This window comes from Scyliorhinus torazame, chromosome 30, assembly GCF_047496885.1.
Source record: "Scyliorhinus torazame isolate Kashiwa2021f chromosome 30, sScyTor2.1, whole genome shotgun sequence".
NCBI classification, from domain to species: domain Eukaryota; kingdom Metazoa; phylum Chordata; class Chondrichthyes; order Carcharhiniformes; family Scyliorhinidae; genus Scyliorhinus; species Scyliorhinus torazame.
The window spans coordinates 348,564-365,922 of record NC_092736.1 but is presented as its reverse complement, the minus strand read 5'-3'; the positions used below and the strand labels follow the sequence as shown (position 1 = coordinate 365,922).

General features: G+C 46.8%; 1 protein-coding gene across 3 annotated transcripts; it reads left to right on the top strand.

The window, feature by feature from the left end:
- Positions 1–4,123: 4,123 nt before the first annotated feature.
- Positions 4,124–15,942, top strand: LOC140404295 (TM2 domain-containing protein 3-like). 3 transcript variants are annotated; one of them, XM_072492621.1, is made up of 6 exons: positions 4,124–4,265; positions 5,672–5,767; positions 5,959–6,116; positions 9,539–9,713; positions 12,477–12,552; positions 14,275–15,942. In XM_072492621.1, the coding sequence occupies exons 1-6, from the start codon at positions 4,199–4,201 to the stop codon at positions 14,438–14,440; spliced, it is 738 nt and encodes a 245-aa protein (XP_072348722.1). In that variant the 5' UTR covers positions 4,124–4,198; the 3' UTR covers positions 14,441–15,942. The 3 variants fall into 3 exon arrangements, with proteins under 3 accessions (XP_072348722.1, XP_072348723.1, XP_072348721.1); XM_072492620.1 differs by having other exon boundaries at positions 4,184–4,298; XM_072492622.1 differs by lacking the exon at positions 5,672–5,767 and having other exon boundaries at positions 4,137–4,265.
- The last annotated feature ends 1,417 nt before the right edge of the window (positions 15,943–17,359 follow it).

The following is a 17,359-nucleotide window of genomic DNA, read 5'->3' as shown; positions in this document are numbered from 1 at the left end:
GGCATCCTGCACTGTAAATTCTATGATGCCACATAAAGAAATTTTGGGTTTCAAGGAGTATCTTCAAGGAGGAAAGCAAAGGTGAAAAATGAAAATGAAATGAAATGATTCCAACTGATGACAGCCACCAATGATGCAGCGATTAAAATCGGGGGCGCACGAGTAGCCACAATCAATAAATGGTACCATTTGTTTTTTTTCTTAAAACCTAGAGTGCCCAATTATTTTTTTTCCAATTAAGGAGCAATTTAGTGTGGCCAATCCACCTGCCCTGCACAACTTTGGGTTGTGGGAGTGAGAATGTGCAAATTCCACACGGACAGAACCCGGGTCCTCGGTGCCATGAGGCAGCAGTGCTAACCACTGCGCCACCGTGCTGCCCGAACTGGTACTATTCTGAAGGGGGTTGAGGAGCAGAGAAAGCTCGTGGTGTATTTGCACACACAGTTGTAGGTGACGGGGGCAGTTTGAGGAGGCTCATTATGGTGAGCTTTTATGAAACGAGTTTGGTCTTAACTGGAATATTGGGCTGGGGTCTCCGTTTCAGCAGCTAAGTGCCGGCGCCAGAGGAGCATGGGTGTGGTCTTTTACAACTGAAAAATTGGCGTGCAACCCTCCCCGTTTCCGGCACCGGTCATCACCGGTCGCATCGTACAACATCGTGCTGACCTTGCATGACCCCAACTCGCCAACTGATACCCGACAGCCCACTCCCTACCAGTCCTCCCAGCCCTTGCAGAAGCCACCCGGTCAGCAGCATGGAGCCTGGCCAAGTGTGGTGGCGCTGGACACAGTCCGCAGCCATCGTGCCAGGTTCTCGCACAGTTGGGACCACACGTGTCCCGCTCCATCGGGAACTCGGCCCATCGCAGGTGGGTCAGCCGATGACGCGCCCACGCCAGTTGGAGAGGGTGGACCGACGTCAAAACTGCCCCGGCCCCGATTTAAGCGTGAAAATCCATTCTCTGCCCAATTGGTGAACATGATTTTGTCATTGGGCTACGGAGAATCCAGCCCTCTTACCATGCATTTCATGATGGATGTGAAAGGAAAAGAAAGGTTGCAGAATAGAATTATAGGAATGGTCCCAGGGTTGAGGGACTTTATCCTGGATCAATTGGAGAAGTTGGGATTGTTATCTTTAGAGAAGAGAAAGTTGAGAGGAGATTTGAGAGAGGTTCTCAATATCATCTCTGGGCGGAGCCAATAGGAAGGTAGCGGTATCATCGCTGGAGGCCACTAATACCGAACACCTTACAACATGAGATTGATGTCATCGTGTATGGAGATGCATTGCAACTTGAGATGGAAAAGACTCACTTGAAAGTAAATGAGAGATGATGCGGTGTAGTTAAGGGAAGGGAGGTGATATAAGCTCAATGTAGGGAAGAGTGAGCTCTTTGTATTACAGGCGGGGGACCAAGAAAGAGGGATGGGGACCTACCGTTGAGGAGGGTGGAGGGGAGCTTTCGGTATCTGGGGATCCAGATAGCCAGGAGTTGGGGGACCCGACATTAACTGAATCTGACGAGGTTGGTGGAGCAAATGGAGGAGGATTTCAAAAGATGGGACATGTTACCGCTCTCGCTGGCAGGTAGAGTGCAGTTGGTCAAAATGGGGGTCCTTCCGAGGTTTCTGTTTGTGTTTCAGTGCCTTCCCATCGTGATCACAAAGGCCTTTTTTAAGAGAGTAGGCAGGAGTATTATGGGGTTTGTGTGGGCGAATAAGACCCCGAGAGTAAGGAAAGGGTTCCTGGAACGCAGTAGGGACCGAGGAGGGTTGGCGCTGCCAAATCTGGGGAGCTACTACCTGGCAGCAAATGTGGCGATGATCCGCAAGTGGGTTATGGAGGGAGAGGGGGCGGCATGGAAGAGGATGGAGATGGCGTCCTGAAAAGGAACGAGCCTGGGGGCGTTGGTGACGGCACCGCTGCCGCTCTCGCCGACAAAGTATATCACAAGCCCGGTGGTGGCGGCAACGCTAAGGATCTGGGGCCAGTGGAGACGGCACCGGGGTGCAATGGGAGCATCGGTGTGGTCCCCGATCAGGGGTAACCACCGGTTTGTCCCCCAGGAAATGCCTTTAGATATATGCAGGGGAGGGCTTTTGTGAGGCGACAGGTGAGGGAATTCCCGTTGCTCCTGGCACAAGAAGTTCAAGATAGGGTGATCTTGGGTGTATGGGTCGGGGAGGGCAAGGTGTCGGAAATACACCAGGAGTTGAAAGAAGAAGGGAAGCGCTGGTAGAAGAGTTGAAGGGTAAATGGGAGGAGGAGCTGGGGGAGGAGATCGAGGAAGGTCTGTGGGCTGATGCCCTAGGTAGGGTTAATTCCTCCTCCTCGTGTGCCAGGCTCAGCCTGATACAATTTAAGGTGGTCCACAGAGCGCACTTGACGGGGGCGAGGTTGAGTAGGTTCTTTGGGGTAGAGGACAGATGTGGAAGGTGCTCAGGGAGCCCGGTGAACCATGTCCATATGTTTGGTCATGCCCGGCCCTGGAGGGGTTCTGGAGAGGAGTGGCGGGAGCAATATCTCAGGTGATGAAAGTCCGGGTCAAGCCAAACTGGGGGCTAGCAATATTTGGAGCAGTGGACGAACCGGGAGTGCAGGAGGCGAAAGAGGCCGGCATTCTGGCCTTTGCGTCCCTAATAGCCCGGCGAAGGATCTTGCTAATGTGGAAGGAGGCGAAGCCCCCCAGCCTGGAGGCCTGGATAAATGATATGGCTGGGTTCATAAAGTTGGAGAGGATTAAGTTTGCCTTGAGAAGGTCTGCGCAGGGGTTCGACAGGCGGTGGCAACCGTTCTTAGACTATCTCGCGGAGCGTTAGAGGAAGGTCGGTCAGCAGCAGCAGCAACCTTGAGGGGGGGGGGGGGGGCTGGAGGGGACGTCCTGGGAGGGTGGATGAGCAAGAGATAACATGAAGGGTTGGGGAAACTGGCACGTACGGGTGAGGGCCAGTGTACATAGCTGTGTAAATATATCATTTTGCCATGTATATATCTTGCTCTGCGCGATTTCTCTTTTTTTTTTGTTACGAAGGGGAGGGGGGGGGTTATTGTTTGTAAGGGAGAAAAATTGTGTTAAAAAAGTTTAATAAATATTTTTTTTTTTTAAAAGGGAAGGGAGGTGATGTGATGAAAAAAATGTGGAAACCAATCTGTTTTCGATGTCCACGTTGGTATGAATCTGCCGGCGCAGCCCTGAGGTAAGTGAATGAGGGCACAAAATGCCAACATTAAATCCATTATTGGACAGTGGCTGGACTGGCTCAAACCTGTGGATGGTCCTGCATAAACCGACCTATGGCTACCATGGAAAGAAACAGTTCTTCTTGTTGGAAGGATTGAGAACTAGGGTGAGTAGCAAAAAATGACCCTGCGGAAAATGCTTAATCATTCATATATTAATAGAACTCGATCAACTTCAAATGTTAAAAATAAAATATTTACATTTTGGTCACAGAGAGCACATGGCTCGCTCTGTGCAATCAGCGGACACCTCAGCACTTACATCAATCATAGAATCACTGCAGTGCAGACGGAGGCCATCCAGCCCATCGAGTCTGCACCGACCCTCTGAAAGAGCACTCCACCCAAGCCACTTGCCTGCTCTATCCCAATAACCCCTTAAATGCGATTCCATCTACAAGTTAGCTCATGTGTTCATAGTGACTGGGTGATTCCTGATTCCTTTTTGTCATTTGTTTATGTTAACAGCAGACTAATGTCGGGTTTGGTGGGAGGATGGGATCGTTGTTATTGATATGGGGATTGACATTACATTCGTTACTGATTATTGTTGGGTGTAAATTTGGGAGAAAATGGGAAAAAGAATAAAACATATTTAAAAAAACGTTCCCTATACAGTCTGTGATTGGGTAATGCAGTCTGAGCTGTGATTGGCTAGTGCAGTCTGGGCTGTGATTGGCTAACGCTGTCTGGGCTGTGATTGGCTAGCGCTGTCTGGGCTGTGATTAGCTAGGACTGTCTGGGCTGTGATTGGCTAGCGCTGTCTGGACTGTGATTGGCTGGCGCTGTCTGGGCTGACTGTACTGTGATTGGCTAGCGCTGTCTGGGCTGTGATTGGCTGGCGCCGTCTGGGCGGGGATTGGCTGGTTCTGTCTGGGTTGTGATTGGCTAGTGCTGTCTGGGCTGTGATTGGCTGGCGTTGTCTGGGCTGTGATTGGCTGGGTCGGGGCGATGGCGCTGTGGAAGTTTCTGGAATGGGCGCTGATTCTGTGGCAGCTGCTGGACGTCCAGCGGGGCGGTGAGTCCGGGGCCCGGGGCCTCCAGCGGGGCGGTGAGTCCGGGGCTCGGGGCCTCCAGCGGGGCGGTGAGTCCGGGGCTCGGGGCCTCCAGCGGGGCGGTGAGTCCGGGGCTCGGGGCCTCCAGCGGGGCGGTGAGTCCGGGGCTCGGGGCCTCCAGCGGGGCGGTGAGTCCGGGGCTCGGGGCCTCCAGCGGGGCGGTGAGTCCGGGGCTCGGGGCCTCCAGCGGGGCGGTGAGTCCGGGGCTCGGGGCCTCCAGCGGGGCGGTGAGTCCGGGGCCTCCAGCGGGGCGGTGAGTCCGGGGCCCGGGGCCTCCAGCGGGGCGGTGAGTCCGGGGCCCGGGGCCTCCAGCGGGGCGGTGAGTCCGGGGCTCGGGGCCCCCAGCGGGGCGGTGAGTCCGGGGCCCCCAGCGGGGCGGTGAGTCCGGGGCCCCCAGCGGGGCGGTGAGTCCGGGGCCCGGGGCCCCCAGCGGGGCGGTGAGTCCGGGGCCCGGGGCCTCCAGCGGGGCGGTGAGTCCGGGGCCCCCAGCGGGGCGGTGAGTCCGGGGCTCGGGGCCCCCAGCGGGGCGGTGAGTCCGGGGCCCCCAGCGGGGCGGTGAGTCCGGGGCCCCCAGCGGGGCGGTGAGTCCGGGGCCCGGGGCCCCCAGCGGGGCGGTGAGTCCGGGGCCCGGGGCCTCCAGCGGGGCGGTGAGTCCGGGGCCCCCAGCGGGGCGGTGAGTCCGGGGCTCGGGGCCTCCAGCGGGGCGGTGAGTCCGGGGCTCGGGGCCTCCAGCGGGGCGGTGAGTCCGGGGCCCCCAGCGGGGCGGTGAGTCCGGGGCCTCCAGCGGGGCGGTGAGTCCGGGGCCCCCAGCGGGGCGGTGAGTCCGGGGCCCGGGAGGAGCGGCGGCTTTGCGGGGAGGTGTCGCTGGGTCTGGGTGATCCGAGGCCGGGATCCAGCTCAGTCCCGGGGGGGGGGGGGGGGTCGTGTCCCGGGAATCGCCCCACAATGATCATAATAATCTTTATTGTCACGAGTAGGCTGACACTAACACTGCAATTAAGTTACTGTGAAAATCCCCTCGTCGCCACACTCCGGCGCCTGTTCGGGTACGAATTCAGAACTTGTGGAAGGAAACCCGCGCAGACACGGGGTGAACGTGCAGACTCCGCACAGACAGGGACCCACGCCGGGAATCGAACCCGGGACCCTGGAGTTGTGAAGCAACTGTGCTAACCACTGTGCTACCCCCCCCCCCCCCCCTTGCTGATCCCTTTCCCTCTTCATCAACATCTGGCACATCTTGTTTGTCCAGCTGAGGTTATTTATCTCCTTGACATTGTAGTCATGACCCGGTTATGAAGTGATGCTGGTATTTTGGTGAATGATACACAAGTTTCAGCTTGAACACGGTGTAAATATTCTCCAACAGACTCCCTGAGCACCAAGGAACCTGACGGAATGCTGTCACCCAAAGATGCTGTATTTCCATCCACCCTAGGCACCATCCCTGCTCATCTAGCAGCCTGTAAGGAAATATAGACTAACAATGTAACTTCTAACTTTTCGTTACACCTATTCTATGATTAATGTTTGTTAAAATGGACTTGTACAAGAATCTACTTTAGAGTAGAATATGAGACCTGTCTAAATGTAAGATGTAGCTTACCCTTTGACACCGTGATGGTTCAATGAAACTCTACCTGTCACTGTTTCTAGCACTAACTATAGAACCCCCTTACCTGGCGGACTGCCCCAGTGCTGGACGGTGTGTCAAGTTGCCACCAGTGTGTATGAATTGTCCACTGAATTGGAACTGCACCTATGGAAAGGATGTATCATTCAACTGTACAGTTAAGCCAGGTGTGCAGTGCACAGTAAGTAAACCTTCTGTACAGTGTTTTGAGATTATGGGAATATAAATCTATCCATTTCTGGCCTTATCTTTGGTTTTGTTCACCTGAACTTGTTAAAACGGCCTATTATGTAGCATAATGCTGAACTGTCACCTCTGACCTCGTGCTCACTTCTTTGGACAGTCTCTGCCCCCGCCCACCCCCATTCAATGGATCCTTTCACCCACATCCTGTATTCTCCCTCTACCTGGACCCTTCCCTTGCCTCCTATCTCCCCATGATCGTTTCGTTGAGAACTGTAGGCATGATATTGGCTGTCTCAATCAATGACAGTATTGGTGTCGCTTCATGCTCGCATCTGGACCTGGAAGAATTTGTCACATTTACCTCCAATTTCCACCTCTCACCTTCACGTGGTCCATCTTTAACACTTCCCTTCTATTCTTTGATCTCTTGTCTCTATTTTCGGTGATAGACTGACCATCAATATTCATTACAAACCCACCGACTAGCCGGTCAATAGTTTCCTACTTTTTGCCTCTTTTTTGAATGGGGGCATCACATTTAGTTGTATATTATATAGCATATTTAATATAGTAAACATTATGAGCTGTTTCATACTGAACAAACAAGAGTACCAGCAGAAGAATTAGGGGTGATGACTGTGGGTCAAAAGATAGGTATTTGAATCCTGGCAGAGGTGTAGCAATGTGTAGAGCTCCATTGGGCGGTGCAGAGAGGGTTTGAGGCTCTGTTATCAATTCTGCAATGGAGAGGTGGCGGGACTACTTAGACCAGTCAGTGAATAGAAGCTGGTGGTATTGTGCCTGATATCTTTCTGAATGTTGATTTGTTGAGTCTCTCCTTCATCTCCACCTTTCCTGTTCTCTTTAGACAAATTGCCACTATTTCCCATAAGAGTCAGTTTTCCCTGGTATGGATTATGATCCCAGACCCGACTCCAACATTGACTAGGATACCAGACAAGAACCCCAACAACTTTTTAATTTGTAAGATAAACTGTGAGGAAAGGACATTTTGCTCCAGGAGTAATTCCACACACAAACAGGAATGTGGTATATTAAATAAACTTTATTATCAATACAATATTAAATGTCACAGAAATATTGCTTACAATTACCAGATACCAACTTAACAATAAAATAAAAGGAAACACTACCTTCTGGCTGATACCTTATCTATCGAGCAAAACCCACCACAGGTTAAAAAACACGTCTAAATTAAAGTTAGCAAGCACAGAATTACTTGCTGTTCTCTGGACTGAGTTCTTTGAAAGATTGCTGGAAGAGAGAGAAAGGAAACAACCTGCAGATCATTGTTTGTCAAATTAATGCTGAATCTGACCACCTTCTGCAAAAGCTTCCAGCCAACCTAAACTACAGCTGCTCCCTACAGACCTGGCTCTCCCATTAATTACATCATCTTCATCCCACAAAAGTCCTATTATCTACTTCAGCTTAAACATTGTCTTTAATTATCTAAACCCCGGGATGCCTTCTTTCTATAGGTAAACAATATAATAATAATCATATACATGGTTGGAATGAATGATGATCTCACTTTTATGACATCTTCATTGCATCTTCTGCAGCCATAGTGTCTGGGAAACGTAACTTAGATTCTTTAATAATATTACAGCAACAGATATATATACCTGAACTCAGATATTGTAAAAACATTACTGCAACAGATGTAAAATACAATATACATACTAATTGCTAATGTTAATTACATACGGCACTCATTTTTGCTCTACAGACATGAATGTATCTGCCACATGACTGGTTTACCCGTCCATCTATCATATCTGGTGTTTTTGGGATTCACTTTGCTCTTGAAAACATTTGCTGCTCCAGATTCATCCTGGAAGCCTAAGACACAATCAGTTTGGGTGGAACAAAGAAACTGCAAGGGGCAGCAAACATTGGTGGGAGTTGTTTATAGGCGACCAACAGCAGTAACATAATCACAGTATAAGTCAGGAAATTGGAGGTGCATTGAACGAGGGTAACACAGTAATCATGGGGAATTTCAATCTATATATTTTTCGGATCCCATGCGAGAATCCCAACAATTTAAAATTTGTAAAACTGAGGGAAGACTTGTAAACCGCAGGAGTAATAACACTGATTAATAGGTATCTTCTGTGGTAAAACAAACTTTAATTTCAACACTGAATTAACCACATTAACAATGAAATAGCTTTACAATTAACAGTTAAAACAGTTCTTAATTCAAAGGAAAATAAAACTTTAACTCACTACCAGCACCTGTCACTGTGTATTCCAAGTAAGCAACTCAATACAGTTCAGAAGCCACTTGTAAATAGAATTAACCATCAGGGTTACTTAGCTTCTCTCTGCAGACCTTTGGAGAGAATCCCTTTCCTGAAAATCCTTCTGTCTTGTCAGACATTTCTATTCAACTTAAAATCCGATGGCAAATCAACAGACTGACCGTGATCTTCCCATTATTTACATCATGTGTATCCCAAACACAAGGTGTTGTCCAGTCTCCTCCCACTGAGGTCCCATGACCTGCTTAACTAGGACTAAACTCAATCCCTCAAATTATCTACACCCCAGAGAACCTTCTAAATATAACAATATTCTCTTAGCCGGAGGTGGTATTGTCACTGGACTAATAATCCAGAGACCCAGGAAAAGCCTCTGGAAACCAGATTCAAATCTCGCCACTGCAGATGGACTGTCCAGAACATAGAACATTACAGCACAGAACAGGCCCTTCGGCCCTCTATGTTGTGCCGAGCATTGTCCGAAACCAAGATCAAGCTATCCCACTCCCTGTTATTCTGGTGTGCTCCATGTGCCTATCCAATAACCGCTTGAAAGTTCCTAAAGTGTCCGACTCCACTATCACAGCAGGCAGTCCATTCCACTCCCCAACCACTCTCTGAGTAAAGCACCTACCTCGGACATCCCTCCTTTATCTCCCACCCTGAATCTTAGTTATGCCCCCTTGTAACAACTACATCCACCCGAGGAAATAGTCTCTGAACGTCCACTCTATCTATCCCCCTCATTATCTTATAAACCTCTATTAAGTCGCCTCTCATCCTCCTCCGCTCCAAAGAGAAAAGCCCTAGCTCCCTCAACCTTTCATCATAAGACCTATCCTGCAAACCAGGCAGCATCCTGGTAAACGTTAGTTATGTTTTCCTGCCCGGATCATACAGGCTACTTCAAGCCGGAGGCAGTTTCATGTGTTTGCAGTGAAAAGGGAAAGGTCACCGGAAAGCCTGTTTCACGGTAAATTGTCCATTTTCATTTGGCTTTTTACATGTTCTTCATAAATTTGCAGTCATAACTACTCGGCATAACAACCTTCATCGGAACTTTTATATAATCATTCACTTCTCTCCCCTTATTTATGTTTTTGCATCTTGCTCATTTCATACTCAGGATGAAAATAAGATGGAACAGAAAACATTCCAGATTACGATGATCTGCCGGTTCTGTTGGCAGCTGCCACCCACTGAGTATCGCTGCAAAGAAACTACCAAATGTAAGACAGTGCAGTGTCCACGAGAATATTTTATTTCCAACTGCACAACCCTGGAACATGTGCATTGTCTTGGTGAGTGGTCTTTTCAGGAGAGCTGGTGAAAATGATGTGTCAGAAAGAGATGAACAAAGAACAGCACAGCACAGGAACAGGCCCTTCAGACTGCAAAGCCTGTACTGGTTATATTGCATGAAATGAAAATGAAAATCGCTTATTGTCACAAGTAGGCTTCAAATGAAGTTACTGTGAAAAGCCCCTAGTCGCCACATTCCGGCGCCTGTTCGGGGAGGCTGGTACGGGAATTGAACCGTGCTGCTGGCCTGCCTTGGTCTGCTTTAAAAGCCAGCGATTTTAGCCCAGTGTGTTAAACCAGCCCCAGATGTCTAAACTAAAACCTTCTGCACTTCCAGGGTCGCGCCTCAACCTCCGTCGTTCCGGTGAAAACAATCCAAGTTTATCCAACCTCTCCTCATAGCTAATGCCCTCCATACCAGGCGACATCCTGGTAAACCTCTTCTGTACCCTCTCCAAGCGACTTTCGGTTGCGGCTATGCGGAGCTAAGCCGCACGACTCGGCAGCTCCCGCTATTACGGACTTTCGGGCTCTTTAGAGGAGCCCCAACGGGAATTTTTTTGAAGACGATCCGTGGGGAAGGGAAGAGCAAGGTCCCCCTTCACCTTTTATGGACCGGACCAGAACTGTATCCCCTCCAAAGCCTCCACAGCCTTCTCGTAGTGTGGCGACCAGAATTGTACCCAATATTGCAAATGTGGCCGAACTAAGGTTCTATACAGCTGCAACATGACTTGCCAATTTTTATACCCTGTGCCCTGACCGACTAAGGCAAGCATGCCGTGTGCCTTCCTGACTAACTTCTCCACCTGTGTTGTCACTTTCATGATCTGTGGACCTGTACGTCTAGATCTTTGCCTGTCAATACTTTTAAGGGTTCTGCCATTTACTGTGTATTTCCCACCTGTATTAGACCTTCCAAAATGCATTATCTCACATTTGTCCGGATTAAACTCCATCTGCCATCTCTCTGCCCAAGTCTCTGACCGATCTATATCCTGCTGTCTCCTCTGGCAAATCTCTTCACTATCCGCAACTCCATCAATCTTTGTGTCATCCACAAACATAGTAATCAGACCAGTTACATTTTCCTCCAAATCATTTATATATACTACGAACAACATAGGTCCCAGCACTGATCCCTGCAGAACACCATTAGTCACAGCCCTCCATTTAGAAAATTATCTTTCCACCGCTACCGAGACTTCTATGACCGAGCCAGTTCTGTATCCATCTTGTCAGCTCACCTCTGATCCCATGTGTCTTCACCTTTTGTACCAGTCTGCCATGAGGGACCTTGTCAAAGGCTTTACTGAAGTCCATGGAGACAACATCCACCACCCTCCCCTCATCAATCATCTTGTCAGTTCCTCAAAAAACTCTTTATCAAGTTAATGAGACAAGACCTCCCCTTCACAGAACATGCTGCCTCGCTAAATATTCTATTTGTTTCCAATTGTGAGTAAATTCTGTCCCTAAGAATCTTCTCCAATAATTTCCCTATCACTGACGTAAGGCTCACCGGCCTGTAATTTCCTGGATTATCCTTGCTACCCTTCTTAAACAATGGAACAACATTGGCTATTCTGCAGTCCTCTGGGCCCTCACCTGTAGCCAATGAGCTTACAAAGATTTCTGTCAAGGCCCCAGCAATTTCCTCCCCTCCCTCCTTCCATTTCTGGGTTATATTCTTTCAGACCCTGGGGACTTATCTACCTTGATGCTTTTTAAGATGCCCAACACCTTTTTGATATTGACATGACCCAGAATATTTACATACCCTTCGCCAGCCACATCATCCACCAAGGCCTTCTCTTTGATGAATGCTGTTCAAAGTATTCATTTAGTACCTTGCACATTTTCTCTGGCTCCACGCATGGATTCCCTTCTCTGTCCTTGAGTGGGCCAATCCTTTCCCTGGCTATCCTCTTGCTCTTTACATCTATCCAAAATGCCTTGGAATTCTCCTTAATCCTGTTTGCCAAGGACTTTTCATGACCCCTTTTAGCCCTCCTAACTCCTTGCCTAAGTTTGTTTCTATGTTCTTTATATTCTTCAAGGGCTTTGTCTATTCTCAGCCTACTAGATCTTATGAATGCTTCCTTTTTCTTTTGGACTATGCTCACAATATCCCTCGTTATCCTAGGTTCTCGCAACGTGCCATACTTATCCTTCATCTTGGGGCTATGGTGAAATGGAGATCAAATTGATGCAGTTATTTTCAATTGAAAATATTAGTTTCCATTGATTTATTGGCAGCGAATAACTAGCTTGGAACAGTTGAAGAGCAAAGAGACTTTGTTGGGGGGGGGGGGGGGGGGGTGGTCCTTGTACATGGATCATTAAAATATTACTGACAAGTACAAAAAAATAATCAAAAAAAAACAAATGGAATGCTGAGTTTTGTAACGAGAGGGTCAGAAGTGACATTCCAGCTCATATATAAAGTTCTTGCTCGATCAAATTCCCCTAATTCTCTTGGCTGTCAAGACCAATGCTAACCGTATCCTATTATACTACTTGACCAATTAGTAGCTGGTTTTGTACCAGTAAAATCTGAACAAACAACGTAATGTTGGGGCAATTCAATGTGCTGAAACCTGACCGTACATTTGTTTGACTTCTAGTTTTTTGTTCTATTTTTTCAGGTTACGTATTCCTTTGTGCTTGATTTTCAACCATAAAGACACAGGCTACCCTGATATAATATGTTCTGTAAACTCTGAATCTTGCATTGAAGTGATTTTTATTTTATTCGTCAGGCAATCGTACATTTCAAAAGAAGATGTATTGCAATTGGACCGGGGGTTACAAATGGTCGACTGCATTGGCTCTGAGGTGAGACCATATCGTGATTTGTGTTGTTTCTCGGCTGAGACTCCTGTCTGAAGACTTGTTTTTAATCTTATCCTTGCTCTTGTCAAAACCTGACAGCCTTTGGGTGACCTCTTACCATCCAGGATGATCTGAGAAAATAAGTTATCTTCACGGGAAGGAGACTGCCCTGTACTCATAGTTTATGAAGAGTTTCACTTCTATTAAGAAGTATCCGTTAATATGAATCAATCTGCCCGTCCTTCCCACTCATTCCCCACCTGAAATGGTTGCAAGGGACAAGTAATAGTGTGGTGCTGGATGAAATTACTTTTACCAGTTGTAGAAATCAGTCCGTCGCGATCATGTGGTTATTTCTAGGATTTGTGTCTATAAGAGAAATTATTGTATTGGTGTCACTTAATGTGTTATATCTAATTTCAGTCTTGCATTAGGACTTTCTAAGTTCCAGAAAGGGTTCAGAAATACTGAACAGTGAATTCATAAGAACAGGAGGATGTTCAGTGGCCAAATTTGTTCTAACATTCACTTGGGTCATGGTTGCTCTGATCCTTAACTCAACCTACCTTGGTTCCGTAACCCATAATACTCTTCCCTAACAAACTATCAATCTGAGTTTTTGACATTTTCAATTGACCTCAACAGCTTTTTGGGGAGTTCCAATTTTTCATCAACATTTGTTTGAAGAAGTGGTGTCGTGTCAGTGTCACTGGGTTAGTAGTCCAGAGGCCCAGGCTAATACTGTGGGGACAAGGATTTAAATCCCACCACAGCAGCTGGTGGAATTTAAATAAAATGTTTTAAAAATGTTGAATTGAAAGCTAGTTTCGATAATGGTGAAATTACAATTGATAGTCGGAAATATCCATTTAATTCCCTAATGTCCTACAGTGAAGGATTTGCTATCCTTGCCTGTCTGACCTACACGTGACTCCAGATTCACAGCAAAGTGGTTGACTCTTAAGTATCCTCTGAAATGACGACGATGACCCATAAGGGCAATTAGGGATGGGCAACAAATGCTGGCCACGCTACTGACACTCGCATCATATCAAAGGATGAAGAGAAAAAACTTAGCTCTAATTACAAAGTTCTCCTTCTCCCGGAGGGGGAGAGTTTTCCACTCTCTTCCCTCACAAATCCTTCAATTTTCTGAAGCACCTAATCAGATCACCCTTTAATTTTTTATCTACAAGTTGAGCCTATGCAACCTATGCAAAGGTTGGCCGGGTGGTTAACCGTGAGGTTGAGTGTCTTGGGTTACAGGGAGATATAGACGGGAAGGTCAAATGGGCAGTCAAGGGACAGATGGAATTTAACCCGGAAAAGTGAGAGGTTAAACATTTTGGAAGGAGTACTTTTTAAAAGTAATATATTTTTGTTACAAAAAATAATTTTTCTTAAAGTATTAAACTGCAAGACAAACCTGACTCGGCTCGCCCTGTGTCCATTCTTGTCTTTGTTCCAGTAGAGGTCCTTTGACAGTGGTGAATAGTGGGAATTCTGGCTGATCTTCTCTAATATAGAACAGTGGGACCAGTTGTACAATCTCAGCTGAGATCAGTAACAGTATCATGTGGAAATGCTTTTACTGGCTCAGACAAAAGAAAGTCAAAGAAAAGATAATTTGTGCATTTGTTTGACGGCCAAGGAGGAAAACTAGGAACCCTTTGCTTGTTGTCCACCATTTCCTTCTTACTTAATGGAAGTTTAATTTGATTTCAGCATCACATTGGGAGGGTTCGGAGCTGACCGCTTCTATTTGGGCCAATGGAAGGAGGGTCTTGGAAAACTCTTCAGCTTCGGAGGACTTGGAATATGGACCTTGATAGATGTGCTGCTGATTGGGATTGGGTATGTTGGTCCAGCAGACGGCTCTCTGTACATTTGAGCTGCACATGAAGCCTTGCCCTGTGACGGCCCTGAATTGTACAAGTGACAGCGCCATATGGAATTCTGGAGCAGCAGTTGCTGGAAAGTGATGGGAAAGCAGCTGCTGTTGTGTACAGTAGTTGTACTGACTGTTTTGCCTTTTTCTCCGAAGATGAGAATTTGTAGACAATTCAACCCGATGCAGTGACTTCCTATTGCTTTTAGGTTTTGCTGATCATTGAAGTGACGAATGAAAGCATTCTTGGGACCCTGTTGTGGTTTTTCGCTTTTCCACTGATTATTCTCTAGATTCTTGCTGGTTTTGATCGAGTCCTTCTATGGAGGGCTGCAGACAAGCGAGGATTCAATATTTTCCGGAAAAACACTGGTTAAAAGTAATGACCCTGTCAAGAAGTGGAATTTGACAAAATATGGAATTCACTGAATATAAAACTGAAAAAGTTTGAAGTTGTTTGGAACTTTATTACCATTTTTAAAAATACTTTTAACATTTTACTCCGATAGTAGAGAAAGAAAATGAAATGAAAATCACTTATTGTCACAAGTAGGCTTCAATGAAGTTACTGTGAAAAGCCCCTAGTCGCCACATTCCGGCGCCTGTTCAGGGAGGCTGGTACGGGAATTGAACCGTGCTGCAGGCCTGCCTCGGTCTGCTTTAAAAACTAGCGATTTAGCCCAGTGTGCTAAACCAGCAGATAAATAAATAGGGATCGGTGAATGATGGCAGAGTAATCACCAAATTGTGGGATTTTCAGCCCAGCAAATTGGGAATATTGCTGAGTTGTGTTTCTGGATGATGAAAGTACAGCAGCTTCTGATATGTCACGTGGCATGCAGTGACTGAGAGGGGTGTACCTCAGGGATTGGGATCAATACCTGTCTGTTACCAGTGCAGTTCAGTGTATATGGTGAGTAATCTCTTGATATAATTGCAGATTACATGCCTGAAAATAACACACAAGCTCAGTCCGATTGCACCAATGGTCTGAGCTTACACCTGTTGTTCTGCAAACTCCAAAGGGAACACAAACCACAGGAGAACTGTTCCTGCACTCCTGTCAGCTCCAGAATGTTGCCACTGGGTGGAATTAGCAGATGCAAATGATAATGGGAACCTCCTTTTGTGGCGTGGGAGAGCAAGAGAGGGGTGATGGCATGCTGATGTGATCTTATCATGAGATTAATGATGTACCTTTACGTAAGTGATCATTTCAAAATGAACCTGTGGTCTCGGGCAAGGCTGCAGTAGACTGCCCATCTGGAAGACTGGCGGAGTGGGATGAGGAGGCAGAAACTGATCACTAATTTCAACACTGCAGCCTGGTACTGTACAAAATCAGTTGGAGCATTGATAAATTCTTACTGAGACATCAAGATTCTGGTCTTCCAAGGTTGTCTGAGCTACAAGAAGTTTGACTGCTGGATTGAGGTGTGGAAATATTTATTGTATTGTTACAAAAATGTGAAAATAAAGATTGCTGGATCAATATAACCCACAAATTGAAGAAGTCTCATTTTTTGATTCATATTAAACTTCTTTAATTGACAAAGTGAGAAGATGGTCTCTTATTGAATATATCTGAATGACATGCAAGTATTGTTTCGAGTAGATAAGAATAATATTTGTGTGCCTTTGCAGTGTAACATCAAGAAAGTATTAGAATCATTCCGGATGACCACCTACGTGATTTGTTTATATATTTGTGATTATAACGGGCTGCATTATTTTTCACCAGATACCTTGAATCTGCATCCTTCATTCTCAGCCATCTTACTGTTATAGTGTAAAATATATTTTCAACCAAATATTACAATGTCCTTGTTGCAGGGAGAAAAGTCAACCTGAGTCAGAAGTTTGAATCGCAAGACGGGGTTTATTGTCTGAAGCTCCAGGGAGAACAGCGGGCCGGAGTTAAAAGACAGCCATTTTGGAAGGACAAATATGAATGCGGAATACAGGGTTAACGGTAGAGTTCTTGGCAATGTGGAGGAGCAGAGAGATCTTGGGGTCTATGTTCATACATCTTTGAAAGTTGCCACTCAAGTGGATAGAGCTGTGAAGAAGGCCTATGGTGTGCTCACGTTCATTAACAGAGGGATTGAATTTAAGAGCTGTGAGGTGATGATGCAGCTGTACAAAACTTTGGTAAGGCCACATTTGGAGTACTGTGTACAGTTCTGGTCGCCTCATTTCAGGAAGGATGTGGAAGCTTTGGAAAAGGTGCAAAGAAGATTTACCAGGATGTTGCCTGGAATGGAGAGTAGGTCTTACGAGGAAAGGTTGAGGGTGCTAGGCCTTTTCTCATTAGAACGGAGAAGGATGAGGGGCGACCTGATAGAGGTTTATAAGATGATCAGGGGAATAGATAGAGTAGACAGTCAGAGACTTTTTCCCTGGGTGGAACACACCATTACAAGGGGACATAAATTTAAGGTGGAAGATATAGGAGGGATATCAGAGGTAGGTTCTTTACTCAGAGAGTAGTGGGGGTATGGAATGCACTGCCTGTGGAAGTAGTTGAGTCGGAAACATTAGGGACCTTCAAGCAGCTATTGGATAGGTACATGGATTACGGTTAAATGATATAGTGTAGATTTATTTGTTCTCAAGGGCAACACGGTAGCATTGTGGATAGCACAATTGCTTCACAGCTCCAGGGTCCCAGGTTCGATTCCGGCTTGGGTCACTGACTGTGCGGAGTCTGCACGTCCTCCCCATGGTTTCCGGTTTCCTCCCACAATCCAAAGATGTGCGGGTTAGGTGAATTGGCCAATGATAAATTGCCCTTGGTGTTGGGTGAAGGTGTTGAGTTTGGGTAGGGTGCTCTTTCCAAGAGCCGGTGCAGACTCAAAGGGCCGAATGGCCTCCTTCTGCACTGTAAATTCAATGATAATCTATGATTAATCTAGGACAAAG